General features: G+C 42.0%; 1 protein-coding gene across 4 annotated transcripts in view; it reads right to left on the bottom strand.

The window, feature by feature from the left end:
- Positions 1–15000, bottom strand: part of LOC143289792 (choline transporter-like protein 2) — a 162924-nt gene that overhangs the window by 87127 nt on the left and 60797 nt on the right. The window contains exon 1 of one of the 4 annotated variants that reach the window (XM_076598933.1): positions 2454–2706. The exons of the other annotated variants lie outside the window; for them this stretch is intronic. Coding sequence (XP_076455048.1) covers positions 2454–2499 — 46 coding nt within the window. The 5' untranslated portion in view covers positions 2500–2706. Of the gene's footprint in view, positions 1–2453; positions 2707–15000 lie in introns of those variants that run through there. 4 annotated transcript variants of the gene reach the window in all.

Below are 15000 nucleotides of genomic sequence, written 5' to 3'. Positions count from 1 at the left end.
CAAAAATACCAAAAGTATAAATACCCCAATTCAATTAAAATCAACCAGGATTCGAAAACGTGGTGTAATGCTGAAAAATATACCGCATAATATTGTTATATACACCAAAACTCAAGCTTCAAAGCCCCCTTTACCTACATTTTCGGAAAAATCGTTGAAAGATGTTGATAATTTTGTATTGTTGTGAATTTTTTTTTTTTTTCTGAAAGTTTCCTACGCAGTCCAGCTGGACATTTGAACTGATCAAGTTTACAGTTAACTTTGTTCTAGGTTCTCGATCTGTTGTATGATGGGCGCAATAGCCGAGTGGTTAAAGCGCTGGACTTTCAATCTGAGGGTCCCGGGTTCGAATCTCGGTAACGGCGCCTGGTGGGTAAAGGGTGGAGATTTTTCCGATCTCCCATGTCAACATATGTGCGGACCTGCTCAGTGCCTGAACCCCCTTCGTGTGTGTATGCAAGCAGAAGATCAAATATGCACGTTTAAGATCCTGTAATCCATGTCAGCGTTCGGTGGGTTATAGAAACAAGAACATACCCAGCATGCACGTCCCCGAAAACGGAGCATGGGTGCCTACATGGCGGGGTAAAAACAGTAATGCACGTAAAAGCCCGCTCGTGTACATACGAGTGAACGTAGGAGTTGCAGCCCACGAACGAAGAAGAAGAAGAAGAATAAGATCTTTGTACATGGATATTATATTTAGGGTGGGGGTAGTTGGGGTTCAAAAATCACAATATGTGGACAGACCTTAAGATGTACAACAACACACACACCAAATCCCAGCCAGCTTCTCCGTCCTCTTGTAATTATCAAAACTGAAGATCTAGTCATCAGCCCCATCCATATGTAATATGCAGCTTCTGTCTGTTCAAACGTACGTGTGTGTGTGTGTGTGTGTGTGTGTGTGTGTGTGTGTGTGTGCGCAGTGTGTGCATGTGTGAGTATGCACAAGTTTTTATGTTGATATTCACTTGTATGTATCCTAATTTCTACTGTATCTGTGTTTGCGTATGATTTTCGATTTATGTTCGTATCTTATGTACTATCCTCCCCCCCCCACCCCACCCCCAATATTCCTTGTGACCCCGGTACACTTGGTAATAAAGACATATTCTGTTCTATTCTAAAAGACAGAAAAGAAAGGGGGGGGGGGCACATAAATTTTTTTTAAAAAGACAGAAAAAAGTAAGAAAAATGAAACAGAAGACGATTTCTGAGCAAATACCCTCCACACAAGAATTGACCTATCTACTCGCAATATTGGACAAGGAGATAAAAAAAAAGGAGGAAAAAAAAGAAAAGAAAGCAATTACTACAAGTATCTCACCAGTATACACAAACAATGGATTATTTGCATATGAACATGTTGGTTTTGGATGCATACAGTACGATAAATCTGTTATGCTCTGTCTACTGTGAAAGTACAGTGACATGCGTTACTCATTATTCATCTAATAAGATACGCAGTGTCCAATGAAACCTTTTCGGAGAGAAATTTACATAACTAATTTTGTAACATGTAAATGAATGAAACTGAAGATTTTCACTGGCGTGCACGTTTCATTGTGCACTCAAATGTGATATATATATATATATATATATATATATATATATATATAGAGAGAGAGAGAGAGAGAGAGAGAGAGAGAGAGAATGTAACATTTTAAATTTTAAACACTTTTTCCCAAGCAATATCCATTAATGGCAGTCTTGAATGAAAGCCACTTTGTGTTTGCACATTTCTTCTGTCATTGCTGCTGTGTGCACATGTCAAATGATCGGTATAAGGACAGGCCCGGCGCTTCCTTTTTTTTGGGAAGTGTCTGGGTTTGTTCCAATGTGCCTTCTATTTACCTGTGTGCTAGCTGAATCGGTAGCGTAAGCATCACTGACTTAAGTTGTGTACCTTGTGAATGGAGAGAGTTACTATTTGGAACTCAGGGGGGGTTTCTGTTTTTGTTTTATTATTTATTTTATTGATTTGATTTGATTTAATTTTTTTTTTTTGGCCAATGAAGACAGCAGCGGGAAGCACCCGGAAAAAAAAGGAGAAAAGAGAAAAGAATGAAGAAGAAAAAAAAGAAGAAAAAAAAGGGTGCTCCGTTCTCTGCATGCAACTGAGGCCCCACCCTTTGAGACAGAGAGACAGACAGACGGAGAGAGAGAGAGCGAGAGAGAGAAAGAAAGAAAAAAAAAAGAAAGAAACAAACAAACAAAAAACAAACAAAAAACACACAAAAAAACAAATAAAACAATGAGATTTTTAAGCAGAAAAAGAAAAATTATATTGTCCAAAACTTTTATTTCAATTCTAGACTGCATTTTCAAATGCGGAACAAAACGAAAAAAACCAAACAGAAATCAGAAGCCTGCACCCAGAAGCCAAACGCAGGACCCAAAGCCAAAAGAAGTGAACCAAAATGTCTTTGTCGCTCCCACAGAAAACTCACTTTCATCCGTGGAAGCCAAGGACCCCGAGTCATCCGCTTTCCCCATGACGTCAAGACTCCGCTGACGTCACCGTCTCCTTTTTTTTTTTTCCCCCGTACGTCACAAGCCTCTCTCTCTGACGTGCTGTCGTGACGTCTTCGTCACGTGACCTCTTTAGAGAGTCTTCTTGAGTGGCAACACCTTGGGGTGGTTTTTCGAGACTTAATACTGGGTTCTTGTCTACACACAGATAAAGAAATTCTTTCTTTTTTTTTTCTTTCTTTTTTTTTCCCCCCCAGTGGGCCCAGGTTGCGTATTCCACCGTCTTTTCTATTTGTTGTTATTGGTTGGTGGTGTTTGTTTGTTTTTGTGTGTTTTGTATTTTCGTCTGAGTGACGCAATAACTCTTCTCCTGTTCACACTCTGTCTGTTTGTGGTTTATCAAAGAATTAAAATAAAAGAAATTAAAAAAATCGCAGCGGTTCAGTGTGTGTCCTGTGCGCAGTTTTCTGTTCGTTTAGGATATACTGTGTACTCTCCAGCCTCAGATGTTTCGTGTTCTTTGTCTGTGTAACACAGTGGGTGTTCTCTTCTGCACATGATGTGTTAATTCTCCAGGTTTTGTAGTAAAAATCCTTGTTTCATATAAAGGAGGAAGGTGGCAGAATGGTTAAGACGCTCAGCTGCCAATACAGAGAGTCCGTGAGGGTGTGGGTTCGAATCCCGCTCTCGCCCTTTCTCCTAAGTTTGACTGGAAAATCAAACTGAGCGTCTAGTCTTTCGGATGAGACGATAAACCGAGGTCCCGTGTGCAGCACGCACTTGGCGCACTGAAAAAGAACCCATGGCAACGAGAGTGTTGTCCTCTGGCGAAATTACGTAAAATGAAATCCACTTTCATAGGTACACAAATATGTAAGCATGCACTCAAGGCCTGACTAAGCGCGTTGGGTTATGCTGCTGGTCAGGCATCTGCTCAACAGATGTGGTGTAGCGTGTATGGATTTGTCCGAACGCAGTGACGCCTCCTTGAGAAAGTGAAACTGAAACTGAAACTCATATAAACCGTCCTGTACACGTGTTCTCTGTCCACAACAACACAGTAGGAATTGTCCTTCAGTTCACAATCCTCCTCGCTTTTTCCCCTTACGTAGAAAATTATTTTTCTCTCCCTTTACGTAGAAAATTATTTTTCTCTCCCTTTACGTAGAAAATTATTTTTCTCTCCCTTTACGTAGAAAATTATTTTTCTCTCCCTTTACGTAGAAAATTATTATTATTTTTCTCTCTCTTTACGTAAAAATTATTCCTTTTCGTAGAAAATTATTTTTCTCAAAAATTATTTTTCTCTCCCTTTACGTTGAAAATTATTTTCTCAAAATTATTTTTCTCTCCTTTTACGTAGAAAATTATTTTTCTAGAAAATTATTTTTCTCTCCCTTTACGTAGAAAATTATTTTTCCTTTACGTAGAAAATTATTTTTCCTTTACGTAGAAAATTATTTTTCTCTCCCTTTACGCAGAAATTTTTTTTTTTTTTTCCTTTACGTAGAAAATTATTTTCTAAAAATTATTTTTCTTTGTTTCGTTTTGTATACCCGTTCTCTTTTCGAAGACAACTCGCTTCTGCCCGCAGTCTGTGTTTGCCTTTTAGTTTGGTCCAAGAGTCACACACAGCACACGAGTATATATACTGTTCCACTCCTGCGCTGTCTACCTATACGAGGAGATGACTGTCTTCTGATCCAAATATATAATCCCCGCGCGCGTCCTTTGCTCAAACCGTGAGTGCCCAATAGAGGGTCATGTCAGATGGACCTCGACACCCGGACAGACACACAGAACTCTTCACCGTTGGACAACGACACCGTCAGGGCACCAATACCCCTGTACTGAAAAAACACAACAACACACACTTGACCTTAAGATCGAAGCCACAAGAATTGTAAATTCTCAAGTCTACATGTGTTCTAGTCGCGTCAAGATGACACACTGATAATAATAATACTGATGATGATGATAACAACAACAGCAGAAGCAGCAACAAAAACAACAACAATGATGATACTACTACTACTAATAATGATGATGATAGAAAAAAAAATCATCGTTTCTGTCACTCAGTATCCTTCAGGATATAAATTATATCCACAGTCTGCAAAGTCTTAGGGGGCACGTGATGCACGTTCATTCGGGTCCGGTGTACAGCTCTGTTTTGATCCTGTCTGTATAGTTATCTTCCAAGGTATCTCCCACTCATGATTTCGGTCTCTAAAGAAAACTCAAAAAAAGAGAGAGAGAGAGAGAGAGAAGGTTGTCCCGGAAATGACAGGACTAAAAAGACTGAGCGACGCCCTGTTTAGAAACGTAGAACAGGAAGAAAGGGAGGGAACTGATTGCCAGGTCATCTCAGGCAGCCCAGAGGTAGTCACACACACACACACGCGCACACACACACACACACACACACAAACCAACAACAACCTAAACAACATCCCCTGGCCCCCCCTCCCCTCTCCGCCTCCCCCCAAAAAGGGGAGAAAAAAACCAAACTGACATACGAACCCGAAGCCCACCTACGTCAAGAAAAATTGCAGGTCTGTGGTCCCATTTCCCCCTTCAAAAACATCCACCCCTAAGATGTGCCGCTGACGATGAGATGATAATTATACCCCTAAGATGTGCCGCTGACGATGAGATGATAATTATACCCCTAAGATGTGCCGCTGACGATGAGATGATAATTATACCCCTAAGATGTGCCGCTGACGATGAGATGATAATTATACCCCTAAGATGTGCCGCTGACGATGAGATGATAATTATACCCCTAAGATGTGCCGCTGACGATGAGATGATAATTATACCCCTAAGATGTGCCGCTGACGATGAGATGATAATTATACCCCTAAGATGTGCCGCTGACGATGAGATGATAATTACACTGGGCGGGGGGTAAGAAACACACGCCACATATTCTATTCATCAATCGTTTTACTGCTTCTCAAGGCCTGACTAAGCGCGTTGGGTTACGCTGCTGGTCAGGCATCTGCTTGGCAGATGTGGTGTAGCGTATATGGATTTGTCCGAACGCAGTGACGCCTCCTTGAGCAACTGAAACTTTACTGCTTCTGATAAGTACGCTCGTCAATGAAGGTCTGTCACCTCACCGAGACAAGACAGCGCTTACCGGTAAGAAGATAGGTCAGTTTTCTTTATCTTTGACTTCTGTTCTCAAGGCCTGACTAAGCGCGTTGGGTTACGCTGCTGGTCAGGCATCTGCTTGGCAGATGTGGTGTTGCGTATATGGTTTTGTCCGAACGCAGTGACGCCTCCTTGAGCTACTGAAACTGAAACTGAAACTGTTCTCTTCACTTGAGACTGCATTGCTTTTGTTCAACAAAATCAATTACACAATTCATAAGTAAAAACAAAAGAGTGGAGTGGAGTGATGGCCTTAGAGGTAACACGCCCGCCTAGGAAGCGAGAGAATCTTAGCGCGCTGGTTCAAATCGCGGCTCAGTCACCGGTATTTTCTCCCCCTCCACTAGACCTTGAGTGGTGGTCTGGGCGCTAGTCATTCGGATGAGACGATAAACCGAGGTCCCGTGTGCAGCATGCACTTAGCGCAGGTAAAAGAAACCAACGACAACAAAAGGATCGTCCCTGGCGAAATTATGCAGAAAAATCCACTTCAGTTGATAGGAAAAACAAATAAAACAGCACGCAGGAAAAATTAAAAAAAAAAAAAAAGAAAAAAAGAAAAAAGGTTGGCACTCTCAGTGTAGCGCCCGAATTTCACACAGAGAAATCTACTGTAACAAAAAAGAGAAATACAAATACAAACAACATCAACAATAACAACAAAACAACCCCCCCCCCCCCCCCCCCCCCCAAAAAAAAATCCCTACTAACGGCACATCAAAACTTAGGCCACACTGCTATCATCTAATATCACTTTCTCGTCTAATATCACTTACAGTGAAAAGACGTTAAACTAAAGAACGAACGAACAACACTGTTATCACTTCACCAAGGCTTCAGCATTCAGAGGGTTAATGACAGGCAGGCAAAGGACACAGATGGCAGTGTGCAGTGTTGCATGCAGCTGAACAACGTGTGAGGAGGACGGCGGGGTGTGCGTGTGTGTGTGTGGGGGGGGGGGGGGAGTGGGGAGGGGGAGATGGGATGTGGGGGGGGGGGGGAGGAGTTGGGGTCGGAAGGGGTGAGGTGGTGCGGCGGTCAAAATAAAGCGCTTGATTCTCGCGCGAGTTTCTCGAGTTCGATCCCCGCCGCACCTGATGGGTTAAGGGGTGCGGATTTTTTTGATTTTTTTTATTTTTTTTTTTTCGATCTACCATGTCAGCATTAGTGCAGACCTGCAAGTGACTGAATCCCTCTTCGTGTGTGTGTGTGTGTGTGTGTGTGTGTGTGTGTGTGTGTGTGTGTGTGTGTGTGTGTGTATGCACACAGAAGATCAAATACGGACGTTAAACATTATGTTATCCACGTCAGCTTTTGGTGGGTGGTGGAAACAAGAACGTGACATACCCAGCATGCATCCCCCCGAAAACAGAGTATGGCTGCGGGATAAATAAACAAAAACAGTCATACAGATAAACTATGACGTATATATATGTATATATGTATATATATATATATATGTGTGTGTGTGTGTGTGTGTGTGTGTGTGTGTATGCGCGCGCGCGCAAATGAAACATGATCGAAAGACACAGGAAACGAACGATGAGCGCCCAATGGCAGCTCTCAAGTCGACTCGACGCAGGAAGGCTGCCAGTTGTGCGAACGACTCCGTGTTCATAAAGCGCGTCGAGACGGTCTCTGAGCGAGGAAAGGCGCTATACAAGTGTCCATAACTCAGCAATGCAGGTCGACGTGACCTAGTGCACACAGCTGTCGCCGGGATTGAAGCTGTGCCCTGATTGGCCTTGCAACGTCTTTCACGGGCTTGTCAAGTTCATTTCGTGAATTCCTGTGTGGATTAGGATGTTGGGGAAGGGGCGGGGGGCGGGGGTGGGGGGGGGTGGGGGGGGGGGGGGGGGCATTGGGGGAGAAGGATGGAGGGGCGGGGGTGGGGGTGGGGGGGGGGTGTGGGGGGTTAGGGGCGGATGTTGCATTGCTGTCAGCCAAGAGATCGATATTGTTGTTTGATTAGCTAGTTTTCGTATGTTGATGGTTTCTTCACCTTGTGTGTGTGTGAGTGTGTGTGTGTGTGTGTGTGTGTGTGTGTGTGTGTGTGTTTTGAAATGTCTGTCATAAAAAGACCAGAACCAGTCTTTGCACTTAACTCTTCAACTGCTGAACCTCAATTAAATGAAATGATTATTATTATTATCATTATCATTACCACTACTGCTATTAATTATTATCATTATTATTACTACTACAACAACTACTGCTATTATTATCATTACACGTTCTCTATTTTAAAAAAAAGTTTTGATATAAAAGTATGTATGCATTGATTTACAAACAGTTAAAAGTGGTACCTCTCTTTATATACAAGGTTCAAAACTTCAAGCCGACTGCTACCGATTTGCATTGTATTTACCTGTGTGCTGCTGAATCAGTAGCATCAGTAGCATTGACTTGTAGTTGTGTGCCTTGTGAACGAAGAGAGTTACCAGTCTTTATTTTTGTGTTAATCATTTACTCTCTCCTCTCTTTTTTTATTTATTATTTTTTATTATAAAAAAAAATTATTTAAAAAGTTATTTTAAGTAATCATTTTTTTTTCTAAATTTTATTTATTTTTTATTTTTTATTTTATTTATTTATTTTTTCTCAAGCGCGTTGGGTTACGCTGCTGGGTCAAGTATCTGCTTGGCAGATGTGGCGTAGCGTATATGGATCTGACCAAACGCAGTGACGCCTCCTTGAGCTACTGATACTTCCCTCCTAGCTTCGTTGCTTTTTCATAATGAGTGTACTGCTCTTTGAGTAAAGAGAAAAAAAAAAAAGAAAAGAGAAGAAAAAAGAAGTCTGACATCAATACCCATGCATGTGTGACCATACCACTGCACATGCCGTGACAATTGTCCAGGCAACATGACGACAGCTGTGGCCAGGTGATTTTGCATCCACAGCCAACATGGATTCGACATTTCTGAGACCAGGCACACACGGTTGAATCTAAACACCCTCCAAAAGACCTGTCAGGCTGGTACGGTTTCAGTTTCAGAAGGAGGTGTCCCTGAGTTCGGACAAATCCATATGCGCTTTTTTTTTTGGTTGCTTTTTTTGCCCCCCGTCATCTGCATCGTTTGAGTGGCATTATCTTAGTACCTTGATATCACCTGCAATCACTTGCCGTATCAACCAGTCACTTTCCTCATATCTTAGTACCTTAATGACAACAACAATAACCTTCAATATAAACCACAATCACTTTCAGTATATCTTAGGACATTGATATCAACCAGTCACTTTCCTCATATCTTAGTACCTTAATGACAACAACAATAACCTTCAATATAAACCTCAATCACTTTCAGTATATCTTAGGACATTGATATCAACCAGTCACTTTCCTCATATCTTAGTACCTTAATGACAACAACAATGACCTTCAATATAAACCACAATCACTTTCAGTATATCTTAGGACATTGATATCAACCAGTCATTTTCCTCATATCTTAGTACCTTTATGACAACAACAATAACCTTCAATATAAACCACAATCACTTTCAGTATATCTTAGGACATTGATATCAACCAGTCACTTTCCTCATATCTTAGTACCTTAATGACAACAATAACCTTCAATATAAACCTCAATCACTTTCAGTATATCTTAGGACATTGATATCAACCAGTCACTTTCCTACCTTGATGACAACAACAAAACCACTTTCAGTATATCTTAGGACATTGATATAAATCACAATAACTTTCCGTGATAATGAAAATCTTATTTCCTTTATATCAACGACATTCACTTTCCGTATATCTTAGTACCTTGATATCAACTGCAATCACCCCTGGACCTACCTGTACAGAAAAGTCAGTCACTTTTTTTCCTCCCTGTCCTACCTCCCCACTTCGATACTGACGATAATCACCACTCGTCACATCACCGGCACAGCGAGACTAATAGTCTAACTGAATCCACCTGTTGATAGTTATGGAGTGATGGCCTAGAGGTAACGCGTCCGCCTAGGAAGCGAGAGAATCTCAGCGCACTGGTTCGAATCACGGCTCAGCCGCCGATATTTTCTCCCCCTCCACTAGACCTTGAGTGGGGTGGTCTGGACGCTAGTCATTCGGATGAGACGATAAACCGAAGTCCCGTGTACGTAGCTCACGTAAAAGAATGCACGGCAACAAAAGGGTTGTTCCTGGCAAACTTTTGTAAAAAAAACAAAAACAAAAAAACCCCAACAAAACACTTCGATAGGAAAAACAAATTAAAAGAAAAAACTGCACACAGGGAAAAAAAAAGAGAAAAAAAGGGTGGCGCTCTCAGTGTAGCGACGCGCTCTCCCTGGGGACAGCAGCCCGAATTTCGCACAGAGAAAACTGTGAGGAAAAAAAAAGAGAAATAGAAATAAAAATAGAATAGATACTAACAACTCGTCATATCACTAGCACAGCGAAACAAATAGTCTAACTGAACCCACCTGTTGGTACTGACGACAATCACCACTCGTCATAACATCACTGGCACAACTAGACTCGCAGTCTAAAAACACCTGTCGCCAGAAATTATAGCAGCCCAGTGGAAGTGAGTCACCTACTGTTGTAAAAGAAAAAAAAAAGGAAAATAAATAAACAAATTAATTAATAAATAAATAAACAGTTATAACACACGAGCAGCTGTCACCCTAAGCAGACCACATTTTAACCCTTTATTGTCATGTTTTTATATCCAGTCGGCATTGATGAAAACGTAAAATTAATGACATTCCCAGCACACACAAAGAAAAGGTGACCGCTAGTGTACGAGGGTATGAATCAGTTCTCTGATTCAAGGTCAGATCCTCCCACAATTTCCAGAAACACGGCACTAAACAATATTATTACGTTCTGTTAAATCAAAACTTTACTGTATATCTATCTAAAACACAGCACCAAACACAATAACTATTACGTGTTGTTGAATTAAAACATTACTGTATATCTATCTAAAACACGGCACTAAACACAATACTATTACGTGTTGTCAAATTAAAACATTACTGTATATCTATCTAAAACACGGCACTAAACATAATACTATTACGTGCTGTTAAATTAAAACATTACTGTATATCTATCTAAAACACGGCACTAAACACAATACTATTACGTGCTGTTAAATCAAACACGGCACTAAACACAATACTATTACGTGCTGTTAAATCAAAACATTACTGTATATCTATCTAAAACACAGCACTAAACACAATACTATTGCGTGTTGTTAAATCAAAACATTACTGTATATCTATCTAAAACACAGCACTTAACACAATAGTATTACATGTTGTTAAATTAAAACATTACTGTATATCTATCTAAAACACGAATCTAAACACAATACTATTACGTGTTGTCAAATTAAAACATTACTGTATATCTATCTAAAACACGGCACTAAACATAATACTATTACGTGCTGTTAAATTAAAACATTACTGTATATCTATCTAAAACACGGCACTAAACACAATACTATTACGTGCTGTTAAATTAAAACATTACTGTATATCTATCTAAAACACCGCACTAAACACAATACTATTACATTTTGTTAAATTAAAACATTACTGTATATCTATCTAAAACACGGCACTAAACACAATAGTATTACGTGTTGTTAACTTAAAACATTACTGTATATCTATCTAAAACACGGCACTAAACACAATACTATTACGTGCTGTTAAATTAAAACATTACTGTATATCTATCTAAAACACAACACTAAACACAATAATATTGCGTGTTGTTAAATCAAAACATTACTGTATATCTATCTAAAAGACGGCACAAAACACAATACTATTACATTTTGTTAAATTAAAACACTACTGTATATCTATCTAAAACGCTAAAAAAAAAAAAAAAAAAAAAGAGAGAGAGAGAGAGAGAGAGAGAAAGAAAAAATGAATGATCGAAAAAATGATCGAAGAGGATGTAACAGCACAGGGTATTGATACACACTTTTTTTTTTCTTCTTCATATCTGAAATACTGAAGAATCACAAGTTCAGGAAGGTTACGGGCTGTTTGAAATTTATGTCTACCAATCTAAACATTCGCAAATCCTGAACAGCCACAACTTCAGCAACGCCGCAAACGATTTGAAAAAAAGGGGTGGGTATATTTCTTTTTGCTTTTGTTATCTTATCTCTTTTGACTCACTTGTGTAAACAAAGTGAGTCTATGTTTTAACCCGGTGTTCGGTTGTGTGTGTGTGTGTGTGTCTGTGTGTCCGTGGTAAACTTTAACATTGACATTTTCTCTGCAAATACGTTGTCAGTTGACACCAAATTTGGCATAAAAATAGGAAAAATTCAGTTCTTTCCAGTCATCTTGTTTAAAACAATATTGCACCTATGGGATGGGCACAAAAAAATAAAAAAGAAGCCTAATTATATGCAAACTGCATTTACTGTTTTTTTTAAAATATTTTTTGTATTCTCCAAACTTGGCACTTTGACCTCTTATTCTGACACAACAACAGGAGGAGTCATTATTATCATTTTTTGTTCAAACAGGAACTTCTTTTGCTAACCATGGATTGGTGCAGATAGTAAAAAAGGGAAATTACTCTGTAATTAATGCTAGGGGACTTAATTTACCACAAGTGAGTCTTGAAGGCCTTGCCTCTCTTGTTTTTTTGTTTGTTTTTGTTGTTTTTTTTGTTTGTTTTTGTTTTTTTTTTTTGTTTTTTTGTTTGTTTTAGAATCGATCTAACAAAGCAAACACAGCTGTTGGCGTCTCGCACTAACACGCGAATAATTTGACAGTTCTGGCTCACGGGGATCCTTTTCCCATACACACTGACGATGCCTTGTCCTCAGTCCAATACATGTATAACAGCTCACCCACACATCACATGACAATGAGAATCTTACATCCACACACTCCCGAGCATAGCTCCAACCCCCCCCACCCCCTGTCCCCCCCACCGGCCCCCCTCCACGCATAGCTCACCCACACATCTCATGACAATGAGAATCTTACATCCACACACACCCAAGCATAGCTCCACCCCCCCCCCCCCCCCCCGTCCCCCCTCCACGCATAGCTCACCCACACATCTCATGACAATGAGAATCTTACATCCACACACTCCCAAGCATAGCTCCCCCCCCGTCCCCCCTCCACGCATAGCTCACCCACACATCTCATGACAATGAGAATCTTACATCCACACACTCCCAAGCATAGCTCCCCCCCCCCCCCGTCCCCCCTCCACGCATAGCTCACCCACACATCACATGACAATGAGAATCTTACATCCACACACTCCCAAGCATAGCTCCACCCCCCCCCCCCGTCCCCCCCACCGGCCCCCCTCCACGCATAGTTCACCCACACATCTCATGACAATGAGAATCTTACATCCACACACTCCCAAGCATAGCTCCAACCCCCTCCAAGCATAGCTCACCCACACATCTCATGACAATGAGAATCTTACATCCACACACACCCAAGCATAGCTCCACCCCCCCCCCCGTCCCCCCTCCACGCATAGCTCACCCACACATCTCATGACAATGAGAATCTTACATCCACACACTCCCAAGCATAGCTCCCCCCCCGTCCCCCCTCCACGCATAGCTCACCCACACATCTCATGACAATGAGAATCTTACATCCACACACTCCCAAGCATAGCTCCAACCCCCCTCCCCCTCCAAGCATAGCTCACCCACACATCTCATGACAATGAGAATCTTAATCCACACACTCCCGAGCATAGCTCCAACCCACACCCCCCGTCCCCCCTCCACGCATAGCTCACCCACACATCTCATGACAATGAGAATCTCACATCCACACACTCCCGAGCATAGCTCCAACCCCCCCCCCCCCCGCCCCCCCCCCCCCCGTCCCCCCGTCCCCCCCTCCACGCATAACTCACCCACACATCTCATGACAATGAGAATCTCACATCCACAGACTCCCGAGGATAGCTCCAACCCCCCCCCCCCACCGTCCCCCCTCCACGCATAGCTCACCCACACATCTCATGACAATGAGAATCTTACATCCACACACTCCCGAGCATAGCTCCACCCCCCCCCCCCCCCGTCCCCCCTCCACGCATAGTTCACCCACACATCTCATGACAATGAGAATCTCACATCCACAGACTCCCGAGGATAGCTCCAACCCACCCACCCCCGTCCCCCCTCCACGCATAGCTCACCCACACATCTCATGACAATGAGAATCTCACATCCACAGACTCCCGAGGATAGCTCCACCCCCCCCGTCCCCCCTCCACGCATAACTCACCCACACATCTCATGACAATGAGAATCTTACATCCACACACTCCCAAGCATAGCTCCAACCCCCCCCCCCCTCCAAGCATAGCTCACCCACACATCTAATAACAAAGAGAATCTTACATCCATACCCACACCCCCTCCAAGCATAGCTCACCCACACATCTACTAACAAAGAGAATCTTACATCCGTACACCCCGCCAAGCATAGCTCACCCACACATCTACTAACAAAGAGAATCTTACATCCACACCCCCGCTCCCCCCAGCATAGCTCACCCACACATCTAATAACAAAGAGAATCCACACATCCCCCCAGCATAGCTCACCCACACATCTAATAACAAAGAGAATCTTACATCCATACACCCCCCCCTCCAAGCATAGCTCACCCACACATCTAATAACAAAGAGAATCTTACATACATACACACACCCCCTCCAAGCATAGCTCACCCACACATCTAATAACAAAGAGAATCTTACATCCATACACACACCCCCTCCAAGCATAGCTCACCCACACATCTAATAACAAAGAGAATCTTACATCCATATACACACACCCTCCAAGCATAGCTCACCCACACATCTAATAACAAAGAGAATCTTACATCCACACACACACCCCCTCCAAGCATAGCTCACCTACACATCTAATTGACATTTGTCCTGGGATACTGACATTTGTCCTGGGATATTTACATTTGTCCATTTGTCCTGGGAGATTGGCATTTGTCCTGGGAGATTGACATTTGTCCATTTGTCCTGGGAGATTGGCATTTGTCCTGGGAGATTGACATTTGTCCATTTGTCCTGGGAGATTGACATTTGTCCTGGAAGATTGACATGTGTCCATTTGTCCTGGGAGATTGACATTTGTCCATTTGTCCTGGGAGATTGACATTTGTCCTGGGAGATTGACATTTGTCCATTTGTCCTGGGAGATTGACATTTGTCCTGGGAGATTGACATTTGTCCGGGGAGATTGACATTTGTCCATTTGTCCTGGGAGATTGACATTTGTCCGATTGGGAGATTGACATTTGTCCGGGGAGATTGACATTTGTCCATTTGTCCTGGGAGATTGACATT

Source organism: Babylonia areolata, chromosome 14 (assembly GCF_041734735.1).
Source record: "Babylonia areolata isolate BAREFJ2019XMU chromosome 14, ASM4173473v1, whole genome shotgun sequence".
In the NCBI taxonomy this organism is placed as follows: domain Eukaryota; kingdom Metazoa; phylum Mollusca; class Gastropoda; order Neogastropoda; family Buccinidae; genus Babylonia; species Babylonia areolata.
This window is presented reverse-complemented; position numbering and strand designations above follow the sequence as displayed.